At 41.2% G+C, this 15,837-nt stretch overlaps 1 protein-coding gene across 5 annotated transcripts in view; it reads left to right on the top strand.

Annotated features, from left to right (window-relative positions):
• The first annotated feature begins 10,327 nt into the window (after positions 1-10,327).
• Positions 10,328-15,837, top strand: part of LOC122551785 (protein FAM184B-like) — a 194,201-nt gene continuing 188,691 nt past the window's right edge. For all 5 annotated transcript variants that reach the window (XM_043694275.2, XM_043694284.2, XM_043694259.2 and 2 more), the window contains exon 1: positions 10,328-10,604. In XM_043694275.2, coding sequence (XP_043550210.2) covers positions 10,461-10,604 — 144 coding nt within the window. In that variant the 5' untranslated portion in view covers positions 10,328-10,460. The remainder of the gene's footprint in view (positions 10,605-15,837) is intronic.

Here is a 15,837-nt window from a genome sequence, read left to right as displayed (position 1 = left end):
CTACATCATAAAAATCGAGACCATTCATTCATGCGCCTTTGTCAAATTTATTCTTACCCCTTCACTATGAAGCCAAGCATTTTCCAAAGTTCTCGTGCACCTTAGCCCTTATCTCCTTTCTCTCTCTCTATCTACATGCCTACTTGGAGCTCCAATGCCCACCTCATGTTCTTTTGACTCTATTCTCAAAAAACTCCCAACCATCATTCCTGGTCCCATCACAGGTGTTGCTGTTATCAGTTCCCTCTCCTCAGATATCACATCCTTCCCATTCAAATGTGCCATTAAAATCTTAAAAGCCGAGTCTTGAATCTCCTATTTCTTGCAATACAGCACCGATCGTATGTGATTAAGTTTCACGTGCACACTAACAATACCCCAGCTCAACTTCAAAATTACTGATTCCAACACTTGCAGTGTCTCTAAATTGTCAGACATTGCCTGGCATCTGATATTGCAGTTCTCTCCAAATAAACATTGGGAAGACAAAATACAGTATTTTCAGCCCCAGCTGCTTCCCCTTTCATTCTCCTCCCCACCAACTCTGAACTTGACTGGTCACATGTTCATGATCATATTGAACCTGAACCAAGCTTCCGACACTTTTCCTCTTTCTCACAAACAGTACCTACTTCTATCTCCATGTTACATTCTTCTCTTGGATGTATAAGTACCAATCACACACAAGAGTTTGTGGGTTCATTAACTGAAGATAGGATTATTTACAGGTAATGGTCACTATGAGTATATAGGTACGTAATACATCATATTCCTGTCACTGCTGCTTCAGAATGCCCAACAAGTCATGGGATGAACACATTATATCTTGTTGAGGTAAATAATGATCGGCAACATTGCTGATTTGTGTTCCCTTTAAAGGAGCAAACCTATTTTATCACAAGTCTCGATAATGTGACCCAGTTTTGCCTTTGCAGCAGCTTAACTACTGTTTAAACTCTTATCCAAACTCTTTTTACTCCCTGACTTGATTATTCTAATGCTATATTGGCTGGCCCAGCATCTTTCTCCCTCCATAAACCTGAGGAGATCGAAAATTCTACTGCCGAAATCCAAGGTCTGTTAAATCATTAATTCTGTGCTTACTGTAAACTGGCACCTAGTTCTCCAATATTTTCATTCTAAAATTCCGTGTTTTCAAATCCTCATATGGCCCAGCTCCATCCTATTCCCACAGTCTCCTCCATTCCCACGATTATCTCAAATCTTTATGTTCAACCAACAGTAGTGTCTTGTGCAACCTCCACTACTTTCACCCCACCATTATCTACAATGCCATGAGCTGATTAGATTCAAAGCTCAGGAATTCTCATTCTATTGACTAGAAACTAAAATGAACCTGCCATTTAAATACTGTGGCTACAAGAGCAGATCAGAGGCAGATAGACCTTCAGTGACAATTCACCTCCTGACTCCTCAAGCCTGTCCACAATCCACAAAGAACAACACAGGAGTGTGATAGAATCCTCCCCACTTGCCTGGAAGAGTGCAATTCAACAACATCCAAGAAACTTGACACCATCTAGGACAAAGCTGCCAACGTGAATCATATCACTTCTAACACTAACACTCACTGCCTCCACAACTAATGCACAGTGGCAGCAATGTGTATCGTCTACAAGATGCTCTGCAACATCTAATTGAGGCTCCTTAGACAGCACCTTCAAAACCCATGTCCTTTACCACCTAGAGAGACACAGATGTATGGGAGCACCACTGCCTCCATGTTTGAAGTTGCTCACCATCCTGGATTGGAAATATATCACCATTCTTTCAGTATTGCTGGGTCAGAATTTTGGAACTACATCCCATAACAATTAATTGAGTGTGCTGACATCACGTGGATTGCAGCAGTTCAAGAAGGCAGCTCACCACCACTTCTCAATGGAAATACTAGTCCAGCCAGTAATAGCCAGATCCCATGAATGGTTCCAAAGAATTCTCTCCTGAAACCGCTCTGCTTCATTTTCTCTTTCATTAAAACCATCCTTGGTGCAGAAGGTGGACATATGGAAATATATCCTCTTCTATTCGGGAGGTAGAAGGCCCTTCAGACAGATGCTATGAAAGCAGTGTGAGCAGACAACTATTACAGTCAATCAGTCCAGCTCTGAGGATCTGGATGCAGTCCTGCTGAAAGTTCAATGACCTCACATTGTGTGGTCAATGTCAGAGAACAAATCTTCACATGCCATATATTTATAAACAAATCACTGGCCTCTCTCAATGTTCAAATCCATCTAGAATGATAGAATTCCTACAATGTGGAAATAGGCCCTACAGTCCAACAAGTCCACACTGACCCGCCAAAGAGTATCCCATCTAGACCATTCCCCTACCCTATCACTCTACATTTACCCCAGACTAATGCACCTAACCTACACATCCCTGAACACTATGGGCAATTTAGCATCACCTGACCTGCAAATCTTTGGATTGTGGATGGAAACCGGAGCATCCAGAGGAAACCCACGCTGACACACAGAGAATGTGCAAACTCCACATAGACAGCAGCCTAAGGTTGGAATCGAACCCACGTCCCTGGTGCTGTGAGGCAGCAGAGCTATTGAGCCACCGTGCCATCATGCATTGCCTCAACTCACCCCCACACATTTCTGTCTGCTGCAAGCCTCAGACCTATGTTTCTCAGCTTACATTCATTGCCAGTTATTTATTTATGGCCGGGTCAAGATCAGAAATCCTGACAGAAAAACTGCAAAAGGTCTGGGTTGCTGAAACCTTTGGTGAGCCGTGTCAATGAACACAGATTCAACAATTAACATAAGATTTGTGTCTGTGATGATAGACAGTTCCCAAAAATTGTTACAAACACATTTATACAATGCAATTTGGACACTAAGGGCAGTGACATAAATCCAGTGAGCTCTCCAACAATCCTATAGAATAACAACAAATATCACTGACAACCAATTGCTCACTCCTTCCTCTCTGCAAAATTCTGAACTCCCACATGATGACAGGGGCTTTTGTTAGCAGTCAGTATATGGTTGAATCTGGCAATTTTGCTGAGATTAAAATCCTGAAACTGTTGAACAGGCAGTTAGACTGTGAGAGGAGCCAATGGAAGGTGACTGGAATTTGGTACAAACAATAACATGAGTTCTCATATTTCCAATGAATTCCCATTTCAATCAATCATGAACTGTTACAAGTTGGTCACTAACACTTTATTGTACAGAGAAACTGCCACCCAATAAACAGTTAGCGGTCTTGTTCAGACTGATATAATAGGTTAGGACTTAATGGCTGGGTAATTAAAAAGTGAAAAGTTGCATAAAGCACCTGAAATAACCAAATTATTTAATACAGTTTAAGCAACATCATTGCAATTGACGCTAGTACCATGATCAATTAATTAGAGTATTAGATAATATATAAAGAACTCTAACCTGACCCTTAAGTAGTGGACACAGAACTGAAAAAAAGATGGCTGCCATGTGTCTTGTGACTGCCCTTGTTGATTCATTCCAAAAAGACAGACAGCTAATATGTAACTTCAACGTCAAGTTCAAAAGGAACTTTTTAGAATTAATTAGCCTTTGAGCAACACAATGTGTCCTTAAAGATTTAAAAAAACTGAAAGGAACTGCAGATGCTGAAAATCCGAAACAAAACCAGAAATTGCTGGAAAATCTCAGCAGGTCTGGCAGCGAATGTGGAGACAAATCCGAGTTAACGTTTTGGGTTCAGTGACCCTTCTTCAGCACTTCAGTCACTAAAAAGTGTGTGAATTCAAAGTTTTGAGGACTGAAACTGCAAGGAACCCCACAGAGGTTTCCTACATAATTGACTTTGGTTGTGGGACAATGATTCATTAAGAAAAAGCAAAGCAGCTATCCTATCACTGGGTTTCTCACAAACTGGGTTAGAAACATTGAACCCTCAGTCTCACTGTGGCAAGTGCGGGCTGATGCCAAACCACGTGGTCCTGACATTGGGTTACTAAAGTGGGAAAATGTAGTCTTAGCGTTGCTAATATTCGCTTGAAAAGATGAGATCAAAGGAAGTCTTTCATTATTTTTTAAAAATTACCTGATGGAAGGTTCAATTCTTCACTCCAGCTAGGATTTGGATGATTTGCATTGGTGGTTTGATAGACTCTATGTTTCAGTGAAGTTTCCAAAAAGACTCCCAATGTTAGGTGGTTTGTCCTTTACATCCGTTATTTATTTAAACACAACATATTTCTCATAGAAACAAAAAGCTACCATCCCAGAGAGGGGAAACTGAGAATAATGTCGGTTCAAGATATTTCAACATTTCATCAACTAATTGAATTAAATACATTGGTCAGCTGATTAACCATCACTGTGTTTTTGTGGCATAGCTCTTTAACTTAAGTAGCAGCACACACTTTGCATGCAAAGCAACAAGTTGAATTTGTATAGTGTCAATAATATTGTAAAAATACCAAAATACCTCACAATAGAATAGTGAAGAAGGTATTTGGTCTGCTTTCCTTTATTGGTCAGAGCATTGAGTATAGGAGTTGGGAGGTCATGTTGCGGCTGTACAGGACATTGGTTAGGCCACTTTTGGAATGCAATTCTGGTCTCCCTCCTATCGGAAAGATGTTGTGAAATTTGAAAAGGTTCAGAATAGATTTACAAGGATGTTGCCAGGGTTGGAGGATTTGAGCGATAGGGAGAGGCTGAATAGGATAAGTCTGTTTTCCCTGGAGCGTCGGAGGCTGAGGGGTGACCTTATAGAGGGTTATAAAATCATGAGGGGCATGGATAGGATAAATAGACAACGGGGAGTCGGGGAGTCCAAAACTAGAGTGCATAGGTTTAGGATGAGGGGGGGGGGAAGATATAAAAGAGACCTAAGGGGCAATTTTTTTCACATAAAGGGTGGTGTGTGTATGGAACGAGCTGCCAGAGGAAGAGGTGGACGCTGGTAAAGTTACAGTATTTAAAAGGCATCTGATTGGCTATTTGAATAGGAAGGGTTTGGACCAAGTGCTGGCAAATGAGACTAGATTAGGTTAGGATATCTGGTCGGCATGGACAAGTTGGACTGAAGGGTCTGTTTCCATGCTGTGCATCTCTATGATTCTATGAGCATTAATAAGTAATACTTAAGAAAATATTCAGCTGAATGCTATGATACAAAATGGCCCTACTCTCCCCATCCTAGTTAAAATATCAATTTTGAATGTCCTGTAAGAAAAGGCTATTGCACAGCAATAACATGTAGCTGGCAATTTACCGAAACAGAGAGGAGTCTTTCACCTCTCAATGTGATTAGCTGGCAGCTCTATTTGCAATGTGTACTGCTGGGACTACCAGGAATCCCCAGGATGAAGAGGCCATTGGCCATCAGGGAGAGAGGTAAGAGTGGGGTTTTAGATGGGGAGGGATTGGGGACCATTAGGGTATGGGGAAGGTTGGTGGTTGTGGGATTTGGAGACCAGCTGTGGAAGCACCAACTGTAGTGTAACATCTTCAAATGTGCACGGGGCCCACTGTCCTGATTGATATGACCTCCACTCCCCATCAAAGTTGTTTAAACTGCCATTCCTCTCCAGCTGGCCTGTTCAAGCGATCTGAATTCTGGCACAGACAGCATCATACCTGTGCAAATTGGCTTGTTAACAAACTCAGTTCACGACTCATTAAAAACTGGTAGGTGGGCTACTGATTTCGGTGTTTGGAGTGGTACTTGCAGGTAGTGGTGTTCCCAGGTATCTGCTGCCCTTATTCTTCTGACTGGAAGCGTTCATAGGTTTGGGAGGTACTGTATAAAGATTTGGTGAATTTCTTCAGTGCAACTTGTGACTGTGATGGCAATCAATCAAGCTGCTTTGTCCCATTGGTGTCAAGTTTCTTGATTGTTGTTGGAGCTATCCTCAGCCAGGTATGGAGAATATTCCATTACGCTCCTGAATTGTGCCTTGTAGATGGTGAGCGAGCTATGGGGAGCCAGGAGATGCGTTACTTACTGCAGGATTCCCAGCCTCTGACCTGCTCTGGTCACCGTTGTGTTTATGTGCTGAACCCAGCTGAGCTTATGGGAGAAAGTGAGGACTGCAGATGCTGGAGATCAGCGCTGAAAATGTGTTGCTGGAAAAGCGCAGCAGGTCAGGCAGCATCCAAGGAGCAGGAGAATCGACGTTTCGGGCATGAGCCCTTTTCCTGAAGAAGGGCTCATGCCCGAAACATCGATTCTCCTGCTCCTTGGATGCTGCCTGACCTGCTGCGCTTTTCCAGCAACACATTTTCACCAGCTGAGCTTATGGCTATTTGTGCTGTTGTCATTTCCAGTGCCTTTGTCAATGCCAGGTGGCTCACCCAGTTTTATTTCTCTTCTGAGACATTGTAGCAATGGATAATTGCGTGGCTTGTTCGGCTTTTTCAGAGTCAACCACATTGCTGTGGCTCTGGAGTGACAATTAGGCCAGACCAGCAGATGATGACAGATTTCCTTCCCTGAAGGACACTAGTGAACCAAATAGATTTTTCTGACAATTGACAGCTGATTCATTGACATCAGTAGATTCTTAATTCCAGGTCTATTGAATTAAACTTCCACCATCTGTGGCAGAATTCAAATTCAGGTGTCCAGAATATTAAGTGCTAGAAACATTCAGCAGGTCTGACAGCACCTGAAATCAGAGTTAACATTTCAGGTCCAGTGACTGCTCTTCTGGGGAGCACTCATTGTACTGAATATTACCTCTATTTTCTCTTCTTAGATGCTGCCAGAGGTGCCGAGTTTCTCCAGCAAATTCTGTTTTCGTTACAGATTTTAAGCATTTTCAGCTGAGTTTCTGAATTAATCATTCCTGAAGAAGGGCTTATGCCCGAAACGTCGATTCTCCTGTTCCCTGGATGCTGCCTGACCTGCTGCGCTTTTCCAGCAACACATTTCCAGCTCTGATCTCCAGCATCTGCAGACCTCAGTTTCTCCTTTCTGAATTAATAGTCTAGTGATAACACCACTGGGCCATCACCTCACCACAATTAATAAAATCATGAAAAGCAAGGGTCCCTATACTGATCCCTGGAGAACTCACCAACAAATCTTTCTCCAGCTGAAAAATATCCAATGACCACTACTCTGTTTCCTAACAGAATGCCAACTCGCAGAACGTTTCAGAGAACATTTCTGGGACACATGCATCAATAAATCCCACCGTCTTGTGGCCAACCACTTAACTCCCCCTCCCACTCTGCTAAGGACATGCAAGTCCTGGGCTTCCACCACTGCCAAATCCTAGCCACCGATACCTGGAGGAAGAATGTCTCATCTTCCACCTCGGGAGCCTCCAACCACATGGCATCCACATTGATTTCACTAGTTTCCTCATCTACCACCCCTCACACCCCTCCCCACCTCATCCCAGATCCAATCCTCCAATTCAGCACCGCCCTCTTGAACTGTCCCACCTGTTCACCTTCCTTCCCACCTATCGGCTCCTCCCTCTGGTCTGACCTATCACTATCACCCCCCACCTATACCTACCCAACTACCAGCTACCTTTGCCCCGCCCCACCCTCCTATTTATCTCTCTGCCTCCTTTCTCCACACCCCCACAACATTCCTTATGCCCAAAATGTTGATTCTCCTGCACCTCTGATGCTCCTGAATTGCTGTGCTTTTCCAGCACCACACTTATTAACTTTGATCTCCAGCATCTGCAAAGTCCTCACTTTCTCCCAGTCCTCTGTTTCCTATCACTCAGCCAATTTTATATTATTTTACTACTGTCAGTTTTCTTCGATATCCTGTAACTTTCTTCACAAGTTTGTTGTGTGACAGTGTCCAGTGTCCAGAAGACACATGTCTTCTGGAAGTCTATGTACACCGCATCATTAGTATTACCCTCATTGAGCCTTTCCATTATTCCAACCAAAATCCAAGTTAGTTCAGCACAACTTTATGCAGCATCCTAGGATGCATCTCATCCAGCCCCGGTACCTTGTCAATCTTATCCAACACTTCCTCCTTATCAATTTTGAACCCTGTCAGTGATAGATTTTTCACCTCTGTCACCATGGCACAATCTTCCCCTATGAAGACAAATGAAATGTATTCATTTATCATCTCTGCCATGCAACTGCGTCCATATATAAATCCCTTTTTTGGTGTCTAATTGGTTACACTGTTTTGCTACTCTTGTACTATTTCTATGTCTATAGAAGACATTGGAACACCACTTTCTGTTGTCTGTCAGTATTATTCTCAAATTCTATTTGCTTCTTTATTTACTTTTTTAAACTCCCGTTGAACATTCTGTATTCCTCTTGGTTTTCAACTTAATTATCTCCATCACCCGTAATAAGCTCACTTTCTTCTTTATCTTAGCAAATATCTCCCTTTTCATCCAGGGAGCTCAGATTTAGTTTGTCCTACTTTTCTCTTTTGAGGGAATATACCAAGACTGGATCTGACCCATCTCCTCATTGAAGGTAGCCCATTGTTCAGTTACTAGTTTTCCCACCAACCTCTTGTTGTAGTTTATCCTACTTAGCTCCATTCTTGCCCCCAAATTAAATTGTCCACATCACACCGTTTGCAACTAGTTATGGCAGAACTGCAGAGCTTAGATCTGGTCCAACTGTCCAGTTCTGAAGAAGTCATATCAAACTCAAAATGTTAATTCTCCTTCTCTCTCCACAGATGCTACCAGACCTGCTAAGTTTCTCTAGCATTGTGTTTATTTCAGATTTTCCACATCTGCTGTATTTTGCTTTTACTAGATCTGATCCCTTGGTTATGGGATTGTTTAGCCCTGTTCAATGCATGAGGCTTCTGCTATTTGGAATGCAAGTAGTCCTGTGTTGCAGCATCTCTGGGTTGACACCTCATTTTTAGGTATGCCTGGTGCTGCTCCTGTCATGTGCTCCTGTGCTATTCATTACACCTTGTCTCCTGTCTTGATGGTAATTGTAGAGTGAGGGATATGTGGTGCCATGATGTTACAGGTTGTAGTTGAATACAGTTCTGCTGCTGTTGATCACCCACAGTCTCTCGTGGATGCAAAGTTGTTTTTAAGTTACTAGATTCAAATTCTGTCCAACTTAGCATACTTGTGGTGCTACACGACAGGGAGATGATGACCTTGTGGCATTGTCACTGGACTGTTAATCTCGAGACCCAGGAATAATCTGGGCACTCTACTCCGAATCCACATGACAGATGGTGGAATTTGAATTCATTTTTTTAAAAAATCTGAAGTATAAAGATGTACATGAATTCATTGTCAGGAAAAACCTATTTGGTTCACTAATGTCCTTCAGGGAAGGGAACTGCCATCCTTACCTGGTCTGGCCTACATGTGACTCCAGACCCACAACAATGTGGCTGACTCATAACTGCACTCTGGGCAATTAATCCTTTAGTCCGGATTTTTGACCATCCAGATACTCCATCTGCAAGTGCTCATCCATAAATCAGTTCTGTTTACAAATCCGTTGTATACCGGAATCAAAATAGCGACAGTTTTGTCTTTCTATGACGTTTTCCAATTAGTGCACCAGCGTATTAAAGGCAATTCGGGGAGATCACAAGGTCACTGGGGTCAGTGGAATAGTATAAAATACATGTAGAGTCTGATTACCAATAAGAACATTTATTTACGATTTCATATAAAATATGTTAACCAAATTGCAAAAGCACCTAGAAAGATATTATTGTAAAAGACACATAGTTAAAAGTTACTGGTATAAGAGAAGCAACAATTACACTATAAACAGTTCAGGAATTGTCAATAAAGCAGACAGCTGTAGGAATGACGGGCGAGTAACAAAGTATTATCTTCTTCTCCCCACCGCCCCCCAAAAAATTGTTCCATCTATGTATTCTCCCACGATTCTGGAGGCCATAGGAAGTTCAGTTTCCCTTTACATCTGAAAGGTTGGTCGTAGTAAATCTTAGGGACCTTTGTTGTTGCAGTAGACCCACCAGATCCCTCCCTGATATCGAGACATGGGAAGGAATCTCGCTCTTTGGTAACTAATAGTTACTGAGGCGTAAAATAAGGGGGAAATCGGGTAGAGTTTAAAAAGGTGTGAATCGCCTTTAATTCTGCAATGTGTGTGTTTCAGTAAATTGATCTAACAATTAGATCGAGTCGATAATTCGGATCATTGAACTAATCTAATCTCCTCCTTTCGGGGGCGTTGCCGTTTTGTGTTTGTCACATGGTGGGTTAGGGACTGGTTTCCTGAAAACTTTACAGATACACACAGATATAGTGCCTATTTTGGATTATACACCATCCACCCACTGATTGCGCCTCCAGCACAGAGTGGTTCTGGCGCTGTATGTGCTCCCGCTTCCCCCCCACCCCCAGAGGAGGCAGCGGACTGTATGTAAGAACGGGCTGGATTAGCCCCCCTCCTATCTCTCTCACACCGACCCCCTGTTGCCTGAGCCCGGTGTGAAGTGCAGGAGCTGTCGCCCCACGAGGATCGATGGCGACTGGAGGGAGTAGCACTGAGCTGGGGAGCTACGGTGCCAAATGCAATGGTTCAAAAACAACTCTGCCTGACCCGGTCCATCACTACAACTACGACCTGCACGTGAAAATGAGCAAGAAGATCGCCCAGTTAACGAAGGTAATGGTCAGCCAAGGCTGCACGAACAGACCGTAAAATGAACACAAACGTGAGCACGGCATGGAGGTTAAATAAGCGGTTCTGTTGGTTATTTTGAATAATGGAAACTTTTAGGTTCAAAGCAATTGCAATGGAATGCAGCTTATTCTGAATGACGCTCGAGATTGGTTTGGTTTGAAGTGCTTAAGGCTCGTTTATGTACATTCAAAGGAACAGGCTAATTTACTGCATTACCCAGCCAGGAGTGAAATGTTTTCGGTCGGTTCAATTACCTTTTTCAGGAGGTTCTCTCTCTCACTCACTCACACTGCATTCAAAGCCGCACTAGCTCCCACACAGGTTACCACAACTGTCACCTAAAGCAAACCTCGGAATGCTTAGTTCTTTCTAGGTGTTTCGGTTTGTTAAGGTGGTTTGAGCGGAACGTGCAACTTCACCGTTTCCACCTCGGTAAATAGAATGGACATGATTCACGCTCTCCTGACTTCAAATACTTAATGGAAGATAACAAAAAGACAGCACTGACACTCAAAGCTCTTTTTTTAAATTGTCGTGTTTGATTTTTCTTTGACATGCTGATGTAAGTGATGAGAACACTCCGTATCAACCCCGTGCAAAATTGCTCGATATCATGGTACTTGAACTGGTCACGCAGTTGTGGTTTTGGTATGCCTGGCTGAATACATATATGTAAGCTGAGCTTATTAAATCATAAGAAAATAATCATAGGACACGGTCCCTTTAGAGATCAGCCACTACTTGCATTTGTGTGTATTGTGCAGTTTCAGTTTGCGTGTTATGGGGAAATATCCACTGTGTTTTTCATTTATTGGATATGAGCACTGCTGTGAAGGCAACATTCTTACCCTTGAAGGTCGTGGTGGGCCACCTTCTGAAATCACAGCCTGTCTGGCTGGACCATGTATATCTGTGGTGCTGTTTGCAATTGCAACATCTGATCCCAGTGATCTCAAAGGAATGGAGATAAAGTTTCAAACTGGGTCACTGTGTAATTTGGAAAGGAGCTTGCAGGTGTTGGTGTTCCCATGCACCTGCTGCCTGTCCTTTTGAGGTGGTAGAGACTCTGGCTTTGGAAAATATTGTTGAGAGGCTTAGAGGTTTGTGTCAAACCTGTTGCTAAAGCAACTAGTTGGACCTTGGACAATGTCTTGATGAGCTCAAGTCACCAATGTTCTGGTTCAGAAAATTGGCCTCCAATAATCCAGTCATCTTACTTTGTACTAAGTGTGACTTCACCCAGTGGAAAGTGTTTCTCCACGATTCCCATTGACCACAGTTGGACAGGGGCTTCTTGTGATTGCGCTCAGACATGCTGCCTCAATGTCAAAGGCAATTGCTTTCACTTCATCTCTGGAATTTGGCTTTTCTGCTTATGTTTAGAACAACACCAACAGCATTTGTTTTCCTATAGCACCTTTTTAAATTCATATTGTGATTATGTTTAAAGTATTGACTCCAAGTCACTTGAGAATTTTAAAATGTTGGTGTAGTGTTCGGGCTATGGAGTGCGTGCAACAAAAGTTTGCCGGTCTGATTGCTGAGATAGTAGGACTGACGTATGAAGGCAGACTGGAGCGGTCAGGACTATGGATTAGAGTGGTGCTGGGAAAGCACAGCAGGTCAGGCAGCGTCTGAGGAGCAGAAAATCGACATTTCAGGCAAAAGCCCTTCGTTTCTGATGAAGGGCTTTTGCCCGAAACATCGATTTTCCTGCTCCTCTGATGCTGCCTGACCTGTGCTTTTCCAGCACCACTCTAATCTAGATTGAGTTCTAGCATCTGCAGTCCTCCCTTTTGCCTCGGTCAGGACTATATTCGCATGAGCTTAGAAACCCAGAAAGTTCTAACGAGACTAGACACGGTAAACACTGGGAGGATATTCCAGATGACTGGAGGGTACAGAACTAGGGACCATAGTCTAAGCATTAGGGGTAGGTCATTTAGGTCTGAGGTAAGAAACTTCTTCACCGAGTGGTGAGCTGTGGCATTCTTTGCCACAGAAAGCAGCCGAAGCCAAAACATTGAATGTTTTGAAGGAGTTAGATATAGTTCTTGGGTTGAAGGGATCAAAAGGCAAGGGGGGAAAGCAGGAATAGGTCATTGATCATGTTTGATTGTCGAACTCGTAGAATGAGAGTAGGCTCAGAGGGTCAAATGGCTTACCAATATTATCAATGTTTTTAAAAAAAACATAATCAAGATATGCAATAAATGTTTTTTGATCAATAGGATTTTTGGAAGTACCACCAATTCTGTTATAACACGATAATTCCGTTTTCATGCAGTCCTGTGTTATAGGAAAATCGTGGATCAGCAGCGCCAATTAACCTAATGGGGCCAGAATAGGGTTATGTGCAAAACACACTTTATAATTTTGCACTTTAGAAAAAATGTTCCCAATTTGTCAATCGTGTTATAGTGAATTTGTGTTAATAAAATGTGTGTTATAGCAGAGTGGCCTGTACACCAGAATCTTCTGGTGCACAGCAGCAATACAGTGTAACAGCAACTGACTCCAAACCTCTGTTTTTATTTGGGGGAAAAAAAATACCCTGAACAGATTTTTAAAAATGTTTAGTAGTTGATATGATACACTACTTAAAATTGGTTACTGATAGTGAACATAGGCTGAAGCAACTGTGACTGTTGAATACTTTAGTTAAATCATTTGGTTATAGACAATATTTCAAATTAAATAATTGCTGTTCCTATCTCTCCAATGCCCATTGATGCATGTATTATCAAGAGGCAGAGTGAAGGGGGTTGATTTCCAGGGAGATGTTCCCCCAAATAATATTTCACTTTTATTTCTTAATGTGTATTTACACTTTTTGAAAATCTACTTTAAGTTTTTTTTAAAATCTGAAACTGTATTCAAAAATTTCATGATGTTGTTTGTCATTGTTTTAACAGTTTTTGGATAGTTTGCACATTCTATCACATCCTCCTGAAGGAGAAAGGAAATAGTGTCCTGCCACAACTCCCAGTGTACAGAGGCTGTCTTCCTTTGAGTCTCAGTTCAGTGAGATTTTTACCCCAGTATTAAATATCTTCCAGTTTAGATGCATTTCTTTCAATATCCTGGATTGGAGAAGCTTGCTCTCTCCATTTCCATTTCCACTGTGTAGAGAAACTCTATGTATTTAATTTAACTCTTTCCTTCGTGATGAGACTTGCTAGTTCTCGCCTGACGTTGTGTTTTGATAACAGTTTCAATGCTGTTTAAAGTGGGAAATACCCATGGGCATATCCATGCAGAGCCTGGACCCAGCAAAGTCTTGCATTAACCAGAGTTGACACTCAAAAGGCAGAAGTTTCCTAGTCAGTTCCCTTATATCAACAAATCAGTGGATGCATGCAGAACTCATTTACTATCCCTGGGATAAAAAGCTTTTAGATTTGTTCAGGTACATGCAACTATTGTAGGAGCTTTACATTGAAACTGGAGAATTCATGACACCAAAGACAGCAGTTCTGTGGAGTTGCTGATGGTTATGAAGTGATTTGAATTCCAAATAAGTGAAAGATTTAACTTTTTCACATGTATAGATTTTCAATTTTATAAAAAGCATGGCCGTTTGTATGTATTTATTAATGCCTAAATTTCCAATCATCCAAATTAAAATATTCAAGTCTAATTGCAGAAGAATCCAAATTATAGAATTAAAAAATAATCTATTTTACCAAATCAGCTTCAGGTACAGATCACCTTATGAAGAAAGGTAACGGATTGTAGTCAGTATCGGAAAAATGTGAGATCAAACCTTTTGTAACACATTAATTCAATCTCTAAGGACTAGTTCTGCACATTGCCTCCCTGAGTTCTTAAAAGTTAATGAGATAAACGTGCAGAATGTTTGTATGTGAATAGATGCTATTAATAAAACATGATTTTTTTTTCCAATATTGGCACTATCATTTATTTAACTATTTCGGTCTGTTCTTTTCTGTCTTCAGTGTAGGTATATACAAACTGGCATCTTTATAAAGTTTTTAAAATGCTTTTGGTGTAATCAGTTTCACTTGGAATGCAGTCCAGTCTAATTTCAAGGTTACTGGTTTTGTAATCATGCAGTAAATATTATTTGCATACATGTGCATTGGTTCCAGTTTCCCATCAATTTGTAATGGATTCACAGTGTATCATTTAATTGCCACTAGTTACTGAACACTTCTTTCACAGTGATAAAAGTGAAAATAGTTAACTCAGTTAGGTTGGCAAATTTTGGATTATTTAGATGCAAAGCTCTAAAGCAAATAGCTAAGGTAGTAAAAGACTAACTTGCCAATTTATATAGCCAATCTGCAAGTGTAATTTATTTTGTAACCTTTTGTGGGTCATGTCCAGTATTCACTATTTAGTCCCACCTCATTATTTGCTGCCATTTGCAAACTTAAATCTTTGTGCTTTAGATTTCAACGTCTAAGTAATTAAAATAAATTGACACTAGCCTCGGCATTGATGCCTTCAAATCTGTCTTCTCATCTTGTGCAGCTATAGTTTTAAACCCTGGCAACCAGCTAACCCATTCTGTTATTCATTCTCAAAGATGGCGTTTTTGATCTTGTCTGTTAGTCTGTTAAGAGGTATCTTTTCAAAGGCCTTTTGGAAATCTAGATGTTTTAAATCTACTATATTATAGTTTTCTTTTCTAATACTGCTTCAAAGAAATCAGCGAGGTTTGTCTAGCAAAATGTTACTTTTTTGAGATCCATTCGGACTGTTCATTACTATCTTTTTTTTTGGTTGATGGATAATTTTCTCCTTAGTAAGGATTCTATTATTGCTGGTACCACCAATGTTAAGATGATTTGGATATGTTGTACCTCTGTTCTTGAATATAAGTATGATAGTTATCTGCCAATTCTCTGGCATTGCATTTCCCTTGTAATGTTATGATTCCAGCCAATGCTTTTATTGGCCAAGTCAAACTCTTGACTGAAGCCTTAAAAGAAAATCTGGAATGTCTGATATGACAGCTAAACGTGCCACACTGCTTATGTTTTTGATTGTCTATAAACTCTCCAATATAAGCAAATAACAGTTACCCTTCAGGAAATCTTTGTTTCACTATTTTAAATTACCTTTGTATGGCGACAGAAGTACTTTAACTGTTAATCAAGAAACCCTTTCAGACGCACAGACAACCCATATAACTAGTTCATATTCAAAAATCCAAATGCAAATGACTTTTAAAATAGGTATAAATATC

This window comes from Chiloscyllium plagiosum, unplaced genomic scaffold, assembly GCF_037043375.1.
Source record: "Chiloscyllium plagiosum isolate Xiang-an unplaced genomic scaffold, Cpla_swu_hap1 HiC_scaffold_1, whole genome shotgun sequence".
NCBI lineage: Eukaryota > Metazoa > Chordata > Chondrichthyes > Orectolobiformes > Hemiscylliidae > Chiloscyllium > Chiloscyllium plagiosum.
Note: the sequence above shows the minus strand (reverse complement) of the source record. Positions and strands in the feature narration are given on the sequence as shown.